Source organism: Nuphar pumila, chromosome 8 (genome assembly GCF_984573655.1).
Source record: "Nuphar pumila chromosome 8, dmNupPumi1.hap1.1, whole genome shotgun sequence".
Lineage (NCBI taxonomy): Eukaryota > Viridiplantae > Streptophyta > Magnoliopsida > Nymphaeales > Nymphaeaceae > Nuphar > Nuphar pumila.
In genome coordinates this window covers 121,925,191-121,947,642 of record NC_143256.1, presented here as the reverse complement: position 1 = coordinate 121,947,642, position 22,452 = coordinate 121,925,191, and the positions used below count along the sequence as shown (strand labels likewise).

Below are 22,452 nucleotides of genomic sequence, written 5' to 3'. Positions count from 1 at the left end.
ACATGGGTTTTGGATCCATATCCAGACCCGATATGCATTATGTAAAAATGTGTGACAAAGAGGAATTATTGTAACTGTAACAGCCACATATATATATATATCAAAAGACATCACCCAGTTAGGGTGAGACATCCTGTTATTCTTCACTGCTTTCTCTTTGTGTTTTTCCCTTCTTCTTGTCTGTGTTGTACAGGGATAGTTCTCCAAGAAATCTCACAAAGACATGGTAATGTTTTTTACATCTTAAAGAGGCACAGTGGTATGAACTGCTTTTGAGATGATCTATGTATAATGCATGCTTAAGATTTATATACATAATTGTGAGAATAAAGTGTCGTAATAAGCAGTCTATCTGAAGTTGGATAAAAAAATGGTTGACAGCCAGTAGGCAACATTTTGGAGAATCAACACTACGACCTTTGTATACATAAGCTGCAGAAATCAATGCAAACTACAGTTTACATAGAAGACATACTCAGAGAGGCTAGCAATCTTGATCCTAGTTAAGTCCAAAGCATTTCTAGATAATTCAGATCATATCACAGTTATAACAACAATAATGTATATCATCTGCATATAATAAGAGAATTATGACAAATAAACCGCAAATCTATCAAGAAGTGATGTCAAAATAACCAGCATAAGCCACTATGGTCTAGAATTTTTAACACACACGCAAGCATGCACATGAAAGCTCTCACATACGCATGCACACACATGCGCACACACAAACAGACGCACGCACGCGCACACACAGGCAAGGACGCACAGATACATGCATGGACGTATGCACATATGCATGCAACGATGCACACATGCATACACACAAACACACATGCACACACGCAGATGGATGCACACACACACATGCACGGACAGACACATGGATGCACGTGCACACACACACAAGCATTCATGAACGTGCACGCACACACAAGCACACAAATGCTTGCTTAGGGCCAGATGAGACCATCCTAAGCCAAGGAACTAAACCATGTCCAAGTTCATATCATGTGCGAGGCCCATATAGAAATCATGCATATTAGCAAAATCTAAGATGCATCCTCAGCACAACCTTCTACCTTGGTTAAACCCCAAAATTGGTCCAGGTCTTTCCTCCATTGAAAAACTATAATCCATATATTCTAAACAATAAAACTTAACCCTTAAAAAGCTGTCTCTACTATTTGAAATCCTAAACCATGCCATTGTTCTAAGTCTGACCTTACCCAAACCTTTTTATTTTGCAAAATCCACCTTACAAATTGCTGTCTTCCTTTCCCTTGATACCATAGAATCTCAAGTTCAACATATTTATTAATGAGAAGGAAATTATGGACAAAACAGGCATGGGGATGGAGTACCTACTACAGGTTTTGGGTAAATCCCTAAAGTAGCTTGCTTTTGCTTTAGAAGAATTTCCTTCACAAGCGAATCATGAAGAACCGTAAGTCAGCCTTGTCTTGAACATGGTACTTGTAGAGTTGCCCATGAGTCAAACTAGATCTGGATCCTTGCGGAACCAACTTTGAGATGCCACTACCAGTTCCAGGTCTGACCAGACATGGCATACATAAGGCCAGAGCCCGGTCCAAGTTTCGATAGCAAAATCAGACCCAGTAAAATATCACAATAAATTTTTTTATAGCTTTCACATGGGATGGATCTTAAACAGAACTCAAGTCAGATCTGGTTCTTGCTTGAAAATTTATAAAACAAACATGGGTCCATATACAACTCAAATCTTGTGGGTCTGACATTATTAGCTAATTAGAGCTCATTGCATTAAGCCCAAACCAGAGCCATATTAGATCCAATCCAAGTCGATACTAGGCTGTACCCAACCTGTTGACAACCTAGTCACTCGTTATTGTCATTAACATTTCCTAATGAATTTCCCTGGCATAGTTCTACTTATTGCTAATAGATCAGTAATAGTGTTGTCCCAAAGGATAATTCTTCTGTAAAGTTAACTGATGGCCAACTACCCTCACCAATTAGGCTAATTGGCTTCAACTTATCAATTAGTAATAGCCACAAAACCATCTGTAACATGGACACTAACATTGAAGTGGACACAGTACAATTACAAGAAATGAATATGTTATTTACTTATTTTTATGAATATTTGGACACAAGGAAACATATTCTTAAGCATTTAATTTATATGATATCTAGTAAATTATAAGATTTAACATGTTCAAAGAAAATATAAACTACTTTTTGAACTCAAAATTATCAAGAAAAAATACAGAATTCATAAAAATAATAAAAACATATAAAAAGGTCCATAAATATGTGTGAGGACATATGTGACATTATGGTGTTCCTCGTCCTCCACTCATGTCCACAACTCCTTGGGGATCAGGAGCAACAGGTAAAAGAATAAAATAACGATAAAATGAACTATATAATGGAAAACTGTGGGAATTGAAAGCACGCATGGTGGACCCACAATCCACTACCTTAATCCACATGGCTATATGCACCTTTACTCTGCTCAATTAAAGAGTCATGCAAAATTGATAAACATCGGCTTTGGATAATAGCAAGAGACCATCTTCTCAAAACATTCTATCCCCAATAAGATGTACTCCTTGATCGCTTTTCTAGAAAGTAGGACAAAATGGAACTTGCATTGCTTTATACAATGCAATTTGTCAAGTCGTACAGCTTTTCTAGACAAGTAGGTTCATCCGATCATCCATAAGAATGAAAAAATAAATAAATACCAGCAATAATATCATATGAATTCCCCACAATAGAATGCACAGAACATGTTATAAAGCAAAGCTTTACCCCCTGTCACACATGAAAGAGGTTCATGGCGCCTCTTTGTGGAGAAAGATTTTGGTAGGGAGTTCAACCAGTTGGTTCTGACTGAAGATACTGATGGGACCATTTCCTCCTCCAAAAACTGCCAGATGATTTCTTTGATACCAGCCTATGAAGAATAACGATAGCTATTATATAAGAATGACACTTTTACATGACAGACATAAGAAATAATAGAAACATTAAACCACAGTGAAGCATTACTAAAATGGATGTTGTATTATATGAAGTTTCTTCCAAACCAAACATCCTAAACATAAAAATTCATCCATGTAAAAAATACATAACCTATGCAGCTCATGGAAATGGCATGCTGGTACCCTCATATAAAGGTTCAAAGACTCGAGCTTGCTCAATCAATTTATCACTAAGACAATGCATCCGTGTGATTCAGAAATTTATAGTTTTAACATAAATCAAAATATAGCATAAGTCATGTAGATAAGGGGCCAACCTAGTAGGACAAACACAAACTATAGGTGACACACGTATAAGCACAATAGTTTGATATTTGCATTGAAAATTATCTTCTACAAATAATATTTTGAAGTAAAAATGGCAGGAAAAAAATTCAAAAAGTACATGGACAAAATTTTATGTAAGGGAAAGGAAAAACAAACTATAAAAGCAAGAAGCTTCCTAGGATAACATTTTCAACAGTAGAGACTTAAGTACAAGAGTGAACAAATATTAAGTCCCAAATCAGTCCCATGAACCAGACCCAGGAAGTTATCATCAATAACACCATCACAAGATCTCATGTTTTTTCAATGAAAAAATGATTTTATGAAATTCTAAGTCATTGATTTTTGAAATCTTATAAAAGTTTTCTCACTTATCATAATTGGATGATCCAAAAGTCTATTCTTACTAAAATGTAGATCACATTTGTAAGATCAGATTCCCAAAAAAAAAAGAAAAAATTAAGACAGTCTGCACCTTCCTACCATTAGGAGGAACCAACCTTCCAAACAGGAGGCGGGAGAGCATTATGAAATGTTTAAATTAGATGTTGTCTAATGAGGATTTAGGGTGCTGGTGTGGACTTAATGCAAGTTACCCATTTTGGGAACGTTCAGTGCCAAAGTCACTGAATGGGTAAGTCGCCAATCCCTAACCTAAAATTATGTAATGTACTTTATCTGCTAGGTTACGGCTATATATAATGGTTTAAATTTGGTACCTTGAGAGTACCATATTCTCTAGTAGCCCCAATGATTTTTTTAATGTTTGCATTGAGTGCTCTGTGGATTGATGAACAAATGTGATCTCCATAGTCATTTTAGTGGAGAACTATGATACACACGTCTGGCAAGGAGCTGTGCCCCATGTCAACATGGGTACGGATAATGGACACGGCACAGGTACATGCTGGTCTGGATTGGGTTAAAATTTTAAAATATAAAAGAAACAAAAACATAGCAAATGTAAGCTTAAAATATAAAACATGAGTTTTTCCCAAAAAATATCGTGATATTTTGAGTTGTGGCGATATTTTGAAAACATTGTGATATATTGCCAATAATACTATTGAGATGTGATGTTCTGGATCTGGATCCAGATCCAGATTGATGTTTTGGATGTTACGCCTTTCTTTTTATGTAACGTTTCATGTATTTTATTGTTCCTATTGTTGCCCCTCTTATGTAACTTTATTGTGTATTCTAATTAGGGGTATTCTTGGAATATATTTTCAATAATGATATAAAGTAACCCATGACTTGTGAGAAAGAGCGTGGAGAATTCTTGACGTAGCCCCTTTCTTCTCTTGTCACTCATCTTCCCTCTCGTGAAGCTCGTGGTGACGTGACCTGGACTTACATATTGATCCAGATCCAAAACATCATGTCTCAATAGCCTCCCTCAAGTTGTGCATGGTGAGAACCATGGACAACTTGCTCTTCAAGTACCAAAAATGTTGCTTACTTAGCCCTTTTGTGAACAGATCAGCTACTTGATCCTGAGTCCCAACAAACTAAATCGTGATTGAAGTTATATATTTGGATCCAGATCCATATTGACGTTTTGGATGTTACGCCTTCCCTTTTATGTGACGTTTCCTGTATTTTATTGTTCCTATTGTTGCCCCTCTTATGTAACTTTGTTGTGTATTCTAATTAGGGGTATTCTTGGAATGTATTTTCAATATTGATATAAAGTAACCCATGACTTGTGAGAAAGAGCATGGAGAATTCTTGACGTAGCCCCTTTCTTCTCTTGTCACTCATCTTCCCTCTCGTGAAGCTCGTGGTGACGTGACATGTACTTACATATTGATCCAGATCCAAAACATCACATCTCAATAGCCTCCTTCAAGTTGTGCATGGTGAGAACCATGGACAACTTGCTCTTCAAGTACCAAAAACGTTGCTTACTTAGCCCTTTTGTGAACAGATCAGCTACTTGATCCTGAGTCCCAACAAACTAAATCGTGATTGAAGTTATGGATTTGGATCCAGATCCATATTGACGTTTTGGATGTTACGCCTTTCCTTTTATGTGACGTTTCCTGTATTTTATTGTTCCTATTGTTGCCCCTCTTATGTAACTTTATTGTGTATTCTAATTAGGGGCTATGTCACATGGGTGCGGGTGCGGGTGCGGGTGCGGGCGCAGGCGCGGGTGCGGGTGCGGGGATTCGGCACTTCCAAAAAACCCGAGTGCGGGGGTGTGACAGGGGCAAAAATGTAATATATATATATAAAGGGGGTCGGGGGAACACGCGGGTTTTTTCAAATTTCGCAGCTGTCAGCAGCTGACAGAACAGCTGTTGTCAGCATCTGACAGTTGTTGTCAGCATAATTTTTTTTTTTAAAATCGCAGCCCATTTGGGCAAATTTTGAAAAAAATATCCAAAAAAAAAAAATGGACCTAAATGATTCTGGGTGCGGTCAACGCACCTAGGATCGGGTTGACCGCACCCGCACCCGCGTCTTGTCGCGTCGACGCGGGTGCGGCACCCTGCTAGCCGAATCCCTGTGACATAGATTAGGGGTATTCTTAGAATGTATTTTCAATATTGATATAAAGCTATGTCACAGAGATTCGGCTAGCAGGGTGTCGCACCCGCGTCGACGCGACTCGACGCGGGTGCGGGTGCGGCACCGGGTGCGGTCAACCCGATCCTGGGTGCGTTCACGGCACCCAGGATCATTTCAGTCAATTTTTGTTTGGATTTTTTAAAAAAAAAAAATTGCCCTACGAAATGTGCTGCAGAATTTAAAAAAAAAAATTTGGACAGTTGTTTGCTCCTGCTGCTCTTGTTTTATAAAGGGGCACTTGTGTCCACAACATCTGACGAGCTTTGTTGGCATCCCATGCTATTCCTACCTCCAAACAATTAATTCACAGTGTTGGAAAACATACTGTTAACTTGGAAATGATGATCCATCTTCCTCAAAAATTAAAACCAAAATTCAAGAGCCTTTTGAAGTCTTTATGCTTCAACCAACCAAATCCTTTTTCGTCAAGGATTTTCTCTCTCCATAATAAATGATAATGATGGTGGTAGAGTAGAGCCTTGATGGCTATTAGTGTTCACTTTTCTCCTGACAAGGTGCTCTAGCCGTAGCCTTGTGTAGACCTCTCTTTTCCACATGTCAAATCCAATAAATTTCTTTTAGATGTCATCTATGTGCAACTGTATATAAAATGAAATTTGAAGAACCCTAGGCAGTGGCGTGGCAGTGGCGTCGTAGGCCTCGTGAAGACTCTCTCTCTCCAACAAACAACGTCAAACCTTTCGCTTATATTTTTTTTTGTGAAGACCAGGGAGTTTCAGACATGATTGAATCATGACAGTCAGCAGAACGCAGCAGGCTGGGTCGATCAGATTGCCAATCCTTTCGGTTCATCAATTTTGTCCCGTTGAGCTAAAGTACACAACAAGCAGAACGTGGGTAACAAGTCTTCACCCCTGACCCCCTTCTATATATATATATATATATATATATATATATATATATATATATATATATATATATATATATATATATATATATATATTTACATTTTTGCCCCTGCCGCACCCCCGCACCCGGGTTTTTTGGAAGTGCCGAATCCCCGCACCCATGTGACATAGATATAAAGTAACCCACGACTCGTGAGAAAGAATGTGGAGAATTCTTGTTGCAAGCCCTTTCTTTTCTCGTCTCTCATCTTCCCTCTCGTGAAGCTCGTGGTGACATGACCTAAACTTAAATGGTATCAAAGCACGGTTGTTTCTTGATCTCCTCCAGGTAAGTCTAAAAGATCTTTGGCTTCTCTCCTCTCCCCACTCTCCTATCTCCTCTTCTTCTTTCCTCTCCTCTACAGATTCTATCTTCTTTCTTTCTCTTTGGGTTTCTTGAAAATCAATTTAGATTTCTAATCAATTTGGGTTTCTGGAAAATCGACTCTAATCAATTTGGGTTTCTGGAAAATCAATTTGGGTTTATTGATCGCCCAAATTTCTTTCTGCCTTAGATTTGTTTCAATTCTGAATTAGATATGATCCTTTCTTTTTATTGAGATTTCTGGATTTGCGTTAATTTCTTTCTTTTATTCCTTTGCATATTGATCTTATTTGCTAGTTTTGATAGCTAATGCTTGCATACATATTTTTTTTGTAATAGTATCTGATCTGCAAAAAAAATGCAAACAAATTTGTGACTGAATTAGTATATATTCCTTTTGGAAACCGCAACTACTCCGGAGAAATTTTTTGTCAATTTCTATTTTGCATCTTATTTGCCATGGACTCCTATTCTTCTTCGGTCCTCTCAGCTAGCTTTTTTAACCTGCTAGTTTCTGAAAATTTGACTACTTCAAACTTCCTTACTTGGAAAAGACAAATAGTTCCTTTCATCCGTAGCCAAGATCTTTCTAGACACCCGAATGGGCCCGGTTAAGAAGCCATCACAATTCATTTTGTGAAAAGAAAAAGATGAAAAAGGGGTTGTCGTCGCTTCAGTATCTGTTCAGAATCCGGATTATGTTTCCTGAATGAAACGTGATCAAACACTGTTGGCTTATATCACCTACAATCTATCACAGGAGGTCTTAGTGAGTATTTTCACTTACTACACAGCTATGGAGCTATGAGCTAGGCTTGTAAAGGTTTCAGAGGCAAGAATCATGTTTTGGAAGAAGGAATTTTTGAATCATAAAAGGGTTCTATGTCAATCATGGAGTACTTAATAAAATGAAGAAAATTACATATCAGCTTGCAATGGTCGGATGTGAGATCCCTGATAAAGATAAGGTGCAACAAGCCCTCAATGGACTAGGGCTTGAATATAGTGTTTTCTATATCACCCTGACATGTTTTGATGAGCTCCCCACGTTTGAAGCTTTGTGTCCCAAACTACTTCAGTTTGAGATGAATTTGGCAAGTATAGCTGAAAGCTCATCAACCGTAGTAGATAGTCATAATGTACTCATGTCAAACACCCAATATAGAAGAGGAAGAGGAGGCATGCGAGGAGGATGGAGAAAGAAGATGAGGAAATCAAGGAGGACGTGGATCGCTTCCACTTCCCAACACTTCTCTTATCAAGGCAGGAGAATTCCCACATGTTATAGCTGCAAAAAGCCTGGCCATGTTAAAGCCAACTATTGGTTTAAAGATGACCCAAGGTATTCTGGAGAGACAAATTCACAAGAAAAAAATGCAACAAATAAATTAGGAGGATCAGGGGCAAAACAGTTATCGGTGAACAAGCAACTTTTATTGGCCACCATTGCAAGGTTGAACCTGAAATAGAATGATCAGGGAGTTTGGTATGTAGACTCGGGAGCAACAAATCATATCACCGGGGATGAAGGTAAATTTAAAAACATAGCTCCTTACTTTGGTAGAGGTAGAGTTGTTACTGAAGATGACTCTTGTCATCCCATCACACACACTGGAAAAGTTTTTATTCCCATGTCCAATTATAATCTTCACTTGTCAAATGTTTTTCTTATTCCTAATATCAAAAAGAACCTTGTTTCTATGTCTAAACTTGTTAATGATACCAATTCATATGTCATTTTTACTCCTGTTTATGTGAAGGATCTTTACATGAAGAGGACGTTCGCTGAAAGAGAAAAGCGGGAGAATATGTACCTCTTCAAAGAAAATCTATTAGTATGTGTTCCGATCAAGTTTGCAAGGAAGCACTGAATTGATAGATGACCAAAATGTCCAAATAGCTAGAAGATCTGGCATGGTTTGACATCCTATTGATCGATGGATGAGTTACGAGAACTTCAGTGTTGAGCATCAAGCATTTTTAATTGTTGTCTCCCAACATCAAGAACCCTGATCTTACAATCAAGCCTCAAAATCCAACAAATGGATTGAAGCTATGAATGAAGAGATGCAAGCATTGACTGAATGCAAAACTTAGGATATTGTCAAGAGGCCTATAGAGAAGAATGTGGATAGATCAAAGTAGGATTTTAAAATCAAATACAGACCAGATGGTAGCATAGAAAGATCCAAGGCAAGGCTGGTTGCAAAGGGATTTACCCAAGAGCATGGACTAGACTATGAAAAGACATCCAGTCCGGTTGTGAAAATGGTGATTATCAGAGTTATAATTTCATTGGCGATATATCACGACTAGTTAGCTAGACGTTAAAAATGTCTTCTTGCAAGGAAACCTCAAATAAGAAGTGTATATGGAACAACCACAAGGATATAGTGAGAAGGATCCAACTAGTTATGTGTGTAAGTTGAAAAGGGTCATGAATTGGCTAAAACAAGCATCCAGGTCATGGTTTGAAAGCTTCTCACTTGAAATTCGGAAACATGGCTTTCGCAAATCTCATATGGATCATACCCTTTTTATTTATAATGGTCAGAACTGGATAACTATATTACTTATCTACGTTGATGATATCATAGTTACAGGAGATTCTGATAAGCATATTAATGAGATCAAGGAGTTGAGTCGGAGGTTTAAAATGAAGGATCTGGGAGATCTCAAGTATTTTCTAGGTGTGGAAGTCGATGGGAGAAACGATACATTGATGTTGACTAAACATAAGTATACAGTTGACTTGCTCACTAAGGCTGGGATGAAATATTGCAGGCCAATATTAAATCCAAGCATGTTGCAGCAGAAACTTAGACGTGATGGAGAGATTTTTGATGATCCTACGAGGTATAGGAGTAGTGTGGGTATGCTCCAATACCTAACTTTTACTCGCCCTAATGTTGTTTATGTGGTAAATCAAGTTTTTCCTAGTTCAGGAACTGTCCACGCACTAGTCATGTTGAAGTTGTTAAAAGGATCATTAGATATCTAAAGGGCACTCTTAGAGATGGACTTTGTTATCGAAAGAGAAACAGTGGTGAAAGTATGTTGATAGTGATGGCCTTTTTAGATGCGGACTGGGCAGGAGACCCCGATGAGAGAAGTTCGGTTTCTGGGTATTGTGTTTTCATTGGAAAAAATCCCATTTCATGGAGTAGAAAAAAGCAAAAGGTAGTGGCTCATTTCAGTACTGAGGCCGAATATCAATCAACAGCTATGTCACATGGGTGCGGGTGCGACACAGGTGCAGCGCAATTTCAAAAATTTTGGACACGGGGACTCGGCTATATATATATATATATATATATATATAAAAGACTCGGTCAAAGTTGTGCCCATTAGGGGGACAGGTGATGAGTTGTGAAACTTGATTAAGGGTTTTTTTTCCTTATAGGAGGGGGGGGGGGAGGGTTCCCCCCGGCGCGAGTGTCGACGCGGGTGCGTCGACCTTGGAGCCGAGTCCGTGTGACATAGGTCAATAGCAGCAGCTTCACCAGAAATAACCTTGATAAGGTATTTGTTGTTTGATCTACGTCAACAAATACCAAGCTCAAAATTGTTTTGTGATAATCAAAGTGCGATTAAGATCTCACTTAATCCAATTCAATATGGAAGAACCAAACATATTGAGATAGATCAACATTTCATTAGAAGCAAAATAGAGAGTGGGGAGATCACGATCCAATTTGTTGGGACTCAGGGTCAAGTAGCTGATTTGTTCACAAAAGGGCTAAGTAAGCAGTACTTGAAGAGCAAGTTGTCCATAGTTCTCACCATGCACAACTTGAGGGAGGCTATTGAGACATGACATTTTGGATCTAGATCCAGATTGACGTTTTGGATGTTACTCCTTGCCTTTTATGTAATGTTTCCTGTATTTTATTGTTTCTATTGTTGCCCGTCTTGTGTAATTTTATTGTGTATTCTAATTACAGATATTCTTGAAATGTATTTTCAATATTGATATAAAGTAACCCACGACTCATGAGAAAGAGCGTGGAGAATTCTTGTTGCAACCCCTTTCTTCTCTTGCCTCTCATCTTCCCTCTCGTGATGCTCGTGGTGACGTGACCCGAATTTACAAATACCGGATGACGTTCAACCACCGATATTATCGCGATATTTTCAAAATATCAGTGACTGCTATTACAATATGATATATGTTGCAGTCCCATTGATTTTCTAATATCTGCATAAATCTGATCATCTGACCATATAGATGTGAACACAAATGGTTTTAAGTGGAGTACATGATGTTTGTACAAGCTTTTAAAGGAACAGGATAGCCCACAATGCACCCAAATTTCATAATTAAAAAAAAAAATCACATCAATCAATTAGATCCAAAATATGCTTCTTAGTCAATAGAGAGAAACATGGACTGATCAAGTAAATAATGCCTATGACTTTTCACTAGAGACTATGGTATAGTAGCAATACAAGCGCGCATGTGCGCACGTGCACACACACACATACAAAGAGTATACCTATGTGTTAGTGTTATCAAAAATGTGCTATGAAGGCACAAAAAGTGTTGTGGGGCTGCATTTACCTTGAGGCATAGGCCTGTGCACCTCATGTGCCTCAAAGTGCATGTCTATGGCGAGGCATGCCTCGGCTCGAGGTGGAGACCTTCTAGATAATGGTCAAATGGGGGCTTTGAACTTTTTTTTCCTTTAATGTTACATACAAAGGGGAGGGCCGATGTAACACTAAAGGAAAAAAAATAGAGGGTTGATGGCCCCAAAGGGGTTTGGTGTAGTGGGATGAGCCCTAGGCCACTAGGCAGGCGGTCTAGGTTCAAATCCCATGAGTGTCATCCCTTGTGCAAGCCGAAGCGTGGTGGTTCCCTGAGGGCAAGGGGTAAGCCCACCAAGTTTTACGTTGCTAGGACGGCAGAGCCAGCGCAGCTAGGTCTCTGATCTTGGGGGCGGTTTCTCCATGTAAAAATTTTAAAAAAATGGGGAGGGCTGATGTGTGAGGATTAGGGCTCCATCATCACCCCACTTGCCTCCCTCTTCCCCCTTCTCCTCCACCCATAAGCAAGCCCCCTTTGGTGAACTTTTTCTTCCCTTCTTTGCATCTAGCATGATATAACTGTAAATATATATTTTTAATTTAGATTGATTTATTTTTCTTAGTCTTTATATGTTGACTTCTTAATATCTTATCAATTAATTTAGTCAAATATTAAATTTCTGTAAAAAAAAAACTAAGCATTTCATCCCCAAACCGACGGTCAATCTGAGTGCACTATACATACTCTTGAAGATATGTTGAAAGCTATGTCACATAGGTGCAGGTGCGGATGCGGCACTTTAAAAAAACTTAGGTGCAGGGGTGCAGGGAGTGTGTATATATATATATATATATATAATTTTTAACAGTTTCAAGTTAACACTACGTGTATTTGTGTGCATTTATGTATATATATATATATATATATATATATAATATAGATAAAAATACACTTGAATAGGGTTAACTAAATCTACTTTTGGATAGAAATCGACCTCAGTGTGGCTGACTTCACCTAACACAAACGAAGTTGTGTCCAAGTGTCGCACCCGCCTGGGTGCGGGTGTAGTGCCCTGTTAGAAGAGTATGTGTGACATAGGTTAAGAGCTTGTGTTTTAGAATGAAAAGGAGACTGGGATGTGCACATAGTTTTTGTTGAGTTTGCCAACAACAATAGTTTTCAAGCTAGTATTGAGATTGTAAAACCCGCATTTTCAAAAAAAAAAAAAATCGGACCTAGGCCGGGTCGGGTCCGGACCCGACCCGAGCTCATCGCCGTTAGGGTTTTTTAAAAAAAACCCGACACAGGAGGTCTTCCTCCTGTGCGCCGCACCCCCCCCCCCCCATCGCGCCTTCGGCCCGATAGGGAAACCCATCGGGGTTTCCCCTTTTGTCGCCCCTCCCCGAGCTCTTTAAGAGCATTGCGGGAGGGGGGGGGGGGGGATCGATGCCCCGCCCCCCCTTCTCGTTCCCTGCAGGCGGCGACCCCGATCGACGCCTCCTCCTTTCCTGCGCACGCCGCCGACCGCCAGCCACCTCACCTCCTCTCCTTCCAGGTACGCCCTCTGCACCTCCCTTTTCACCTCCTTCTCCTCCTCCCTCTTCTCTTCCTCACCCCCCCTCTCCGTCACCTCGCCGGGAGGCCGACAGGCGGCTCACAGCCCCTGCCGCGGCCTCCCACCTTCCCTGTGCCCATGGGGGGCCCGACAGGTGGCCTATGGGGCCCCTGTCGTCCCCTCTTCCCTCTGGGGGTGCGCCGGAGTGCCGGCAGGGGACCAATGGCCCCTGCGACACCCCCTCACCCCTATGGGTGATAGGGAAACCGACGGGAGGTTGGTTGCCCTCCCTGTCACCCCCGCCCCGGTCTCTCTTTTTCCGGCAAGGGTCAGTCCCCCTGCCACCCCTAGATCACCTGTAGGCAGGGGCAATGCCCCTGCCGCTTCATGTTTCCCGGCAGGCAGGGGCTCGCCCTGCTGCCTCTGGGGTTTTGGCGTGCAGGGGTAGTGCCCCTGCCGCCTTCCTATCTCGGCTGGCAGGGGCAATTCCCCTGTCGCCCTTTGTTTTGTTGGGCTGGCAGGGACTCACCCCCCCTGCCGCCTCTTGGCTTCTGGGAGGGCAGGGGATAACCCCCCTGCTGCCCCTTGATTCTCTGCACGCAGGGGCTTGTCCCCCTGTCACCCCCCCCCCCGTCCCGAGCTCTCTCCCTCTCTCTGTCGGCAGGGGCTGGCCCCTGCCTCCTTGTTGCTGTCGGCAGGGGCTAGCCCTGCCGTCTCGTGGCTGTCGACAGGGGTTGCCTCCCCTGCCGCATCGTTGCTGCCGGCAGGGGCTGGTCCCCTGTCGTCTCGTGTTGTCGGCAGGGGCTGGCCCCCCTGCCGTTTCGTGGCTGTCGGCAGGGGCTCAGCCCCTGCTGTTTCGTTGCGGTCGGCAGGGGCTCAGGCCCTGCCGCCTCACTGCTGTCGGCAGGGGCTCAGCCCCTGCCGCTTCGCTGCTATCGGCAGGGGTAGGCCCCCTGCCGCCTCGTTGCTGTCGGCAGGGGCTGACCCCCTGCCGCCTCGCTGTTTTTTACAGTGGCTCTTTCCCTGTCGCCCCGTTGTCGTCGGTGCCGCCTTCGCCTAATTCTACCATTGCCCCGTTGCACCATTAATTATATTAACATAATTGAATATTTAACACTCTTGCATATTTACGCAACAGGTCCCGATCGTGCTCCGCTGCTCAACCCTCGTATTATCCTCACGCGTAGGCGTACGCAGCTGCACGACATCCCAAGGTAGGGTAAAGTCGCACAAAGGGCAATTGATGAACCTAATTAAGTTAAAATAATTAAGATGTCCATGCTGGATATACTTAGATTTATATTGCTTCTGCATTGCATATTTTCTTGTCTGCATAATTATGAGTTCGGGTACGGTTGTACTCTTCGAGTATTAATTTGCGTATTTGCTTATGTGGTTGAAGGTGGTTTCGTACTTTTTGCAATACTCATGCCTTAATTGTTTGCATATATACTTGCTTGTACGTTCCTATGGGTCGATGTACAATTTCATTCTTCGATTATTATTTTGCATAGTAGCTTATGAGTTGAGTTGTGGTTTCGTATTTCTTGAAATACATATGACCTTAATTGCTTGCATACATTTTTACCTGCACGTTTCCTTTGAGTGAGGTACGACTTCGTGTCTCATGTATTACTTATGACCTTATGTGTTTGCCTATCTAACTGGTCAAGGTATGGTTTTGGTACCTCGTGTGTTACTTATGTGCGTTTCGCTCGATGTGCGGCATTGCAAGTCGAGAGTTGTTTGTTGTCAGGTCATAACCTGCATATGCTCATATTTATGGTAAATATGTACTTACATAAACGTAGTCTTGTGCCTATCCTGATATCACTTGTTTTCAAAACACTAGAAGTTGTGTTTGTGCGTTGTAGTTCTTTAAAAGCGAGTTTCCTTCTGTCAACCCAGTGCTCTTCAAATTGCACAGCTTTTGCAAAGTTAAGTTTTAGGTCTTGCAGGATTGCGAAGTCACATTTGGCCCCTCCCAAGTCCACACACTTGGGAGAAATGTTTTATAACCTTGATTCAAGTTGCGGCTCAATTCGAATAACCCCGATCAGGGGCATGAGCATATGAATGAGTAGGGTTCTGTTGAAGGATCCATTCTTTATTTATCAATCTAGTGTCACATGTCGATACTAAGATAAATTTTGGATGCAAGATTGATAGTGTTGTGCCTTGCGTGAATGACTTAATGTGGCATTATGGCTTTTAAGGATGAATCGTGCCAAATGATCACTTCTATTTCTTTGAATTGTTATGAAGTTGTGTGTTGGGTATTCCTTTTGAGAAGCCCACAAACCTCCCCGGTTCAGTATAGTGTACTTTTAGACATGCCCAAGTCCACACACTTGGGAGAAATGTTTTATAACCTTGATTCAAGTTGCGGCTCAATTCGAATAACCCCGATCAGGGGCATGAGCATATGAATGAGTAGGGTTCTGTTGAAGGATCCATTCTTTATTTATCAATCTAGTGTCACATGTCGATACTAAGATAAATTTTGGATGCAAGATTGATAGTGTTGTGCCTTGCGTGAATGACTTAATGTGGCATTATGGCTTTTAAGGATGAATCGTGCCAAATGAGCACTTCTATTTCTTTGAATTGTTATGAAGTTGTGTGTTGGGTATTCCTTTTGAGAAGCCCACAAACCTCCCCGGTTCAGTATAGTGTACTTTTAGACATGCACAACATGTTAAGTACTTTGTTGATCAGACGAGAGATCCGAGATGACCTTGCATCATATGAAAAATGTCGTTGAAGTGAATTCAAGACTTATCTTGCTAGGTTGTGTTGTATTCATTCTTTTGCAGATAAGATCTGTTGGGGTTTCTTTTGTGAAACCATATCCCTTTCATCGTAGTCGTACTTATGACATGTACGACCGTACTTTTTGACAAGTACGTCTTCTTACGTTGCGATGATTGGATGAGTAGGTTGTGGCAACCTCGATGAGCGCAAATAACAAAATGTTGTGATCACCTAAATAAGTGATGTTTTCGCCTTCACCGGCAAGATACTCGAGTGGGTCGAAAGACCAGAGTATGTAGAATGGGTCTTCAGTTAACTACCCCTGATGTACTCATTCGAATCGCTGACTCCTGTCAGGAGAGAGGACAGGAAGGTACAAAACTTCGATGGACAGGCCATTAATGGCAGTTACGAGCAAAAGACTCGGCTTCCCCAGTCATCTGAGTTAGGGGAATGAGACTACCATAATTATCCTAGGTGGTAGCTCTCCATGTTTGGGATGCATCCATTGTTTATGCTGCTTCGGGGATTTCTCTCTTGGTCACCGACCGTCCCCTTAGGTGCGGACTCAGTCAGCTATCCGGGTTATCATAAAATACATAGCATAATAAACCCCCGGATCAGTCTAGGCTGTTTCTAGAGTTGTGCCTTGTGCGTACCCGCTTGGCCAGTTAATATCGAAACATAATCCGATCACACAATGTGTTCAGTTATGCACGTATGAAAGTTATAGGGTACAAAGGTTCAATACTTATGGAATTGTGTGTGTGGTTGATGAAACATTTCATTTTGCTAGTTAACTTTCTTGTGCAGTGCTTTGCTTGTAATAGTTAGCCTACTTGTGCTCGTAAAATGCTTGTAATAATTTTAGCATTGTGCTCATGATAGTTGCTTTGTGAATCTGTTGAAAATTAAATTGCTATAGAATTGTCTGTCTGCTTGACATATTAAATTATTCTGCTTAATTATGTTCAATATTGTCATGTCTGTGCACCTACCAGTTTTTAGCGAAACTGACCCATTTTATGGGCACCTAATGGATAGGTAATACAGTCTGCGATGGCACGATGGCGTGATGAGGTCAAGATAGAGCTTTTTCCCTGACGTTTCGCTCCTGAGGACATGTTGGTAAATTTGGTATAAAGTGTGTTTCAAAATTTCTCTTTTATTATACCGTGAGTTAATAAAACTGTTTTGGTAAGCTTCTTCTTGGTTTCAACAAACGTATTCTCAATTATTGAAACTCCATTTCTAAACCATTTGATTTCAATGGTTGTGCGGGATTTGACAAAGGAAAGTTTACTCTGCAATGCGCTCAAGGTCCATTGACTTGTGGTTTTAAAAATATCATTTTCCGCTGAAGTATTATTTAAACTCTGATTATTGTATGATTTCAAAGCTTTCTAAACTATTTTAAAAAGTTACAAGTCCTGGATTTTTGGGGCGTTACAGAGATGGGTCCGTACGAAGTTTTGTACGGAAGACTCTATCGATCGCCAATCCACTAGGACGAAGTTGGAGTGTGCACTATGGATTCACTGGTTATTATGCAGCACTATGTTTAACAAGTGAAAATGATCCAAGAAAGACTCTAAACTGCCTAGAGTCGACAAAAGTGTTATGCGGATCAATGACATAGGGAGCGCATTTTCGATGTAAGAGATATGGTTTTCATTAAAGTATCTCTAACCAAGAGCATGTTCTATTTTGGAAAGAAAGAAAAGCTTAGTCCCAGGTTTGTTGGCCCGTTTGAGATCCTAGAGCGAGTTGGCGAAACATCCTATCATATGGCGTTACGTCCCCAGCACGCACATATTTATAATGTTTTTCATGTCTTGATGTTAAGAAAGTACGTGTATAATCCATCACACATCATCCAATACGAAAACATAGAAGTCCGAGAAGATATGACCATGGAAGAGAAACCAGTGGTGATCATTGATCGAAAGGATCAAGTTTTGAGGTCAATGACCATTCCTCTCATAAAAGTAAAATGACAATATCACGGAATAGAGAAATGCACATGGGAGCCTGAATCTAGTATATGAGAAAAATACCCTGAATTGTTCGTTTAGATATTGTATAGTAAATTTCGAGGACAAAAATTTTCTTTTAATACCTGACAATTTTTCGGGATTTATGGTTGATTATAATATCAATAGAAAGAATGATTTTTGAAAGTCTATTTAGTGAAATATAAATGCAAGGTTGCGTCTGCATCAAAATTTTGAAAAGAACGAAAGTGATTTCATCGAAACCGAAGCTCGTACAATTTTGTCGCCAAAGTTCGCTGAAGATAACCCCAAAATCGAGATATGAATCTTGAGTTGCAATCAGAAATTATCAAGATTGGAACTCCATGAAGTCTAACAATCTCTTGGACATAAAGATCTGTCAGACTTTCCAATGACTGTTTGATACGGATAGGTAGAAAATGAGCAGACTTGGTCAAACGGTTAACGATCACCTAGATAACATCGTGCTGCTTTCGAGCCTTGGGTAATCCAACCACAAAATCCATTGTGATATCTTTCTATTTCCACTATGGGATCTCTATTTTATGCATCATTCCATCGAGTCGTTGATGCTCTATCTTTATTTGTTGACATGTCAAACACCTTGAGACATAACTTGCTACGTCCCTCTTCATATAGTTCCACCAATAATTCCTTTGCAAATCTTTGAACATTTTTGTGCCTCCAAGGTGGATGACATACTTGCTTTTGTGAGGCTCCTCTAAAATTTCATTCCTCAATTCAGGGTTAGATGAGACCAGATACCACTATCGTCTTTGAGACGAAAAGAGGCATCAGCTTTTTGTTAAATCCTCGCTTTCAACTTTACATATTGATGGTTTTGCTTTGCTCGATGACAATTCTAATGAGAATCTCTAGTTTCACTATCAAATTGGACAATTGAATCTTTTTTTTGCTCTATTATGAATGGTTTTCAGTTGACGAAGTCTTCCAAGAGTTTCCAACCTTTCCCTACGAGGTTGGCAAGAGTACCTCCAACCTCACAATTGAGAGCATTTGCAATAATATTCGCCTTTCTCGGGTGGTAGGAAAGGGTGAACTCATAATCCTTGATAAATTCTAACCAGTGTTGTTACCTCATTTTCAATTCTTTCTACGAAAATAAGTATCTGAGGCTTTTATGATCACTGAAGACCTTGAATTTTTCTCCATATAAATAATGTCGCAATACGTTTAAGGCAAAAACTACCTCTGCTAGTTCTAGATTGTGGGTCGGATCATTTTTCTCATGAATTTTCAATTGCCGCAATGCGTAAGCAATAACTTTTTTGTATTGCATCAGCACACAACCTAGACTTGTTCCTGATGCGTCAGTATAAACAACAAATCCACCGTGACCCGATCACATTTATTATCCCATTCGAACTTTACCCTTTTTCTTAACAACTTGGTCATTGGTGATGCAATATAAGAGAAATCCTTAATAAAATTTTCATAATATCCAGCAAGACCAAAACAACTACGAATGTCCGAAACATTTTTTGGTTGCTTCCATTCCAAGACTGCTTTCACGTACGATGATATCTGAAATCTACTTATAAAGATCTAATTCAATAATTTTAAGCCAAGAATTTAACTATTTATAAATGAGATTATTACTTTGGCGGGATCCACGGATACTCCATCCTTTGAGATCATGTATCAAAAAAACATGATTTTCGTAAGCCATAATTAGTAATTCGAGAATTTAGCACAAAGTTGATCATCTCTTAAAATTCCTAGAACAATCCTCAAGTGCTCGCGGTGTTGCTCCATATTTTCAGAATATATTAAAATATCATCTATGAAAATGATCATGAAAGAGTCTATGAAAGATCTGAATATTTTATTCATTAGATCCATGAAAGTCGCTGGCACATTTGTGAGTCCCAAAGGCATGATTATGAACTCATAATGCTCGTATCTCATCTGAAAAGCCGTTTTTGGAATATCATCCTCCTTGATTCTAAGTTGATGATATTCGATCCTTAGATCAATCTTCGAAAATACTTTGGCTTTCTGCAGTTGATCAAATAAATATTTAATACGCAGTAGCGCATACTAATTCTTAATCGCGGCTTAGTTGAACAGCCTATAATCGATGCATAAATGTAATGATCCATCTTTCTTCTTTACAAATTGTTAAAATGTAAAACTGTACATATATGTATATATAATAATATTATATTATTATATATATATATAAATACATTTTTAATTTCTTTCTTTTCTGTATTTTTTTTCCTTTATTTTTATTTTTTGTCTTTATGTCATCTAGTTCAGTTTGAACTAGAATGACTGTTGCTAGTCAAGTCCTGTCCAGACTTGACTAGCAATAGAGCTGTTGGACTGACTTGGACTGACACATTCCAACAGCTCTAAATAGAGCTGTTGGACTGTGCCCAATAGCTCTATTGAGTCCTCTTTCAGCTGTGTATATAAAGGGGTGCAGCCCCTCTTGTATTTCACTCCAATGCTTCTTAAGCAATTGGTTTTTCATATCAATAAAGAATACATTTTTATTTTTATTTTGTTTCCAGTTATACCCTTTTTAAGGGTTATGCTTTAGTGTCATTCTTGACACTTGCTCTTGTTAATCAAAGCTCGTGTTTCAAAGATCCCCATTTCATTTCATGGTATCAGAGCCGCGGAAGTACTAAATCTTGAGGAAAAGCTGCCTCGGTTTCCGTGCCCGTTTGCAAAAGTGTTCGCCACTTGAAGAGAAGTGTTTTATCACTTCATTGGAAAAGATTTCACATCTTGTTGTATTGTTTTTTTTTCTTTCTTTCTCATTTTCCTTCTTGTTTCTCTTCTATCCCTATTCTTTCTCTCCTTGTAATCGATGGATGACAATGATAAAGTCACCATCATGCCTATGAAACTAAGCGATACGAACTATGTAACATGGGCTTCAATCATGAAGCACCATATATGGGGAAAAGGCTTATGGGGGATTGTGGATGGTTCCGATTCGGAACCTAAGCTATCTCTTACTAAAAAGGAGGGAGATAAAGACGTCCCTCTATCGGAAGAAGAGAAAATCAAGGCTATTGCCTCATACGAGAAGAAATGGAAAGAATGGAGAATATCTCATGCGAAGATAATGTCATGGCTTATCAATAGCGTTGACATTAAAAAATGCTCAAGTCTTGCCAAATTTGATCATGCCGATAAGGCATGGGAATACCTTAAGAATATGTATTCCCTTAAAGATATTGCACACGTGTGCAACCTCCAAGAAAAAGTTCGAATGATGACACAAGGAGACAAAACTATTCGTGAATATTACAATGGGTTGTCCGAACTTTGGGAAGAACTTTCCCTTTTAGAACCAAAGTGGCATTGTGCCGAAGACATCGAGCTTCGTCAGAAACAACTCGATGTTGAACATTTTTACCAGTTTATCACTGGATTAAGGCCGGAATTTGAAACCACTAAATCGGCCCTACTTCACCGGGGAAAAATTCCTTCTATTGTTGAAACTATTGAAGAGTTAACAATGGAAGAAAATCGTCTCCGAAAAGGTTCTTTAAAAATTGAAGATGATTCTGTTTTAGCCGTGTCTAGATCAGGGAATCATGTTCGATCATATAGGCCTCCTCACTTTAACCGACAAAATGGTGACTATGATAAGAAGAAAGTTATTTGTCATCACTGTCATGAACCGGGACACTACAGGCCACAATGTCCCAAACTTAAGGAGCTGAGAGAAAAAAGAGCTGCAATTGCTGGATCGGAGCCTAAAGATCAGGATGCACCAGTTTCCCTGGCCCAACTAATGGAGATCCTTCAGCCTCTCATCAAAGGTGCCTCTTCCTCATCTGAAGCTTCAACCGGCGCAGCAGCCTCATCTTTTTCTGATTTAGGTAAAATTTCTTGGCTTCTTGACTCTGGTGCATCTTTTCATATGACCCCAAATAATCAAAGTCTATCCAAATGTGTTAAAAATAAAACAAGTGTGTCAAAGGTCTTTACTGCTGATGGGACTTCTCTTGAAATAGAAGGAATAGGAGATTTTGAAAAAATTTATAAAACAAAAAATTTTTTTATTCCAGAAATTAGACATGTTCCCAAATTAAATTTAAATCTTTTATCTGTATCTCAAATTTCTGATTATGGGTGTAATATTTCTTTTTCTTCTCATGGTTGTTGGGTACAGGATCGCCAGTCAGGCAAGCTGATTGGGGAAGGCCATAGAGAAGGAGGACTCTATTACATGGATTTTTTGGAAATGCCGAAGAAAGCTTTTTGTTATAATATTCAAAAAATAGAGTTGGAACTGTGGCATAAGAGACTTGGTCACCCACATATAGCCAAAATCCAACATTTTCCAAATCTAGGGAAATTTTGTAACTCTGAATCATTTGATTGTAAAGATTGTATTCTCGGCAAAATGAAAAGATTACCATTTCAGAACAGAACCTTTTTCTCTTCAAGACCACTTGAATAATACACTCGGATGTTTGGGGTCCTGCACCAGTAATTTCTAAA

The 22,452-nt window shown here is 40.0% G+C and overlaps 1 protein-coding gene across 3 annotated transcripts in view; it reads right to left on the bottom strand.

Annotated features, from left to right (window-relative positions):
* The window catches only part of LOC149830485 (Tetratricopeptide repeat (TPR)-like superfamily protein), a 101,305-nt gene that overhangs the window by 35,653 nt on the left and 43,200 nt on the right, over positions 1–22,452 (bottom strand). For all 3 annotated transcript variants that reach the window (XM_090016550.1, XM_090016552.1, XM_090016551.1), the window contains one exon: positions 2,800–2,944. In XM_090016550.1, the coding sequence (XP_089872676.1) occupies positions 2,800–2,944 (145 nt within the window). The remainder of the gene's footprint in view (positions 1–2,799; positions 2,945–22,452) is intronic.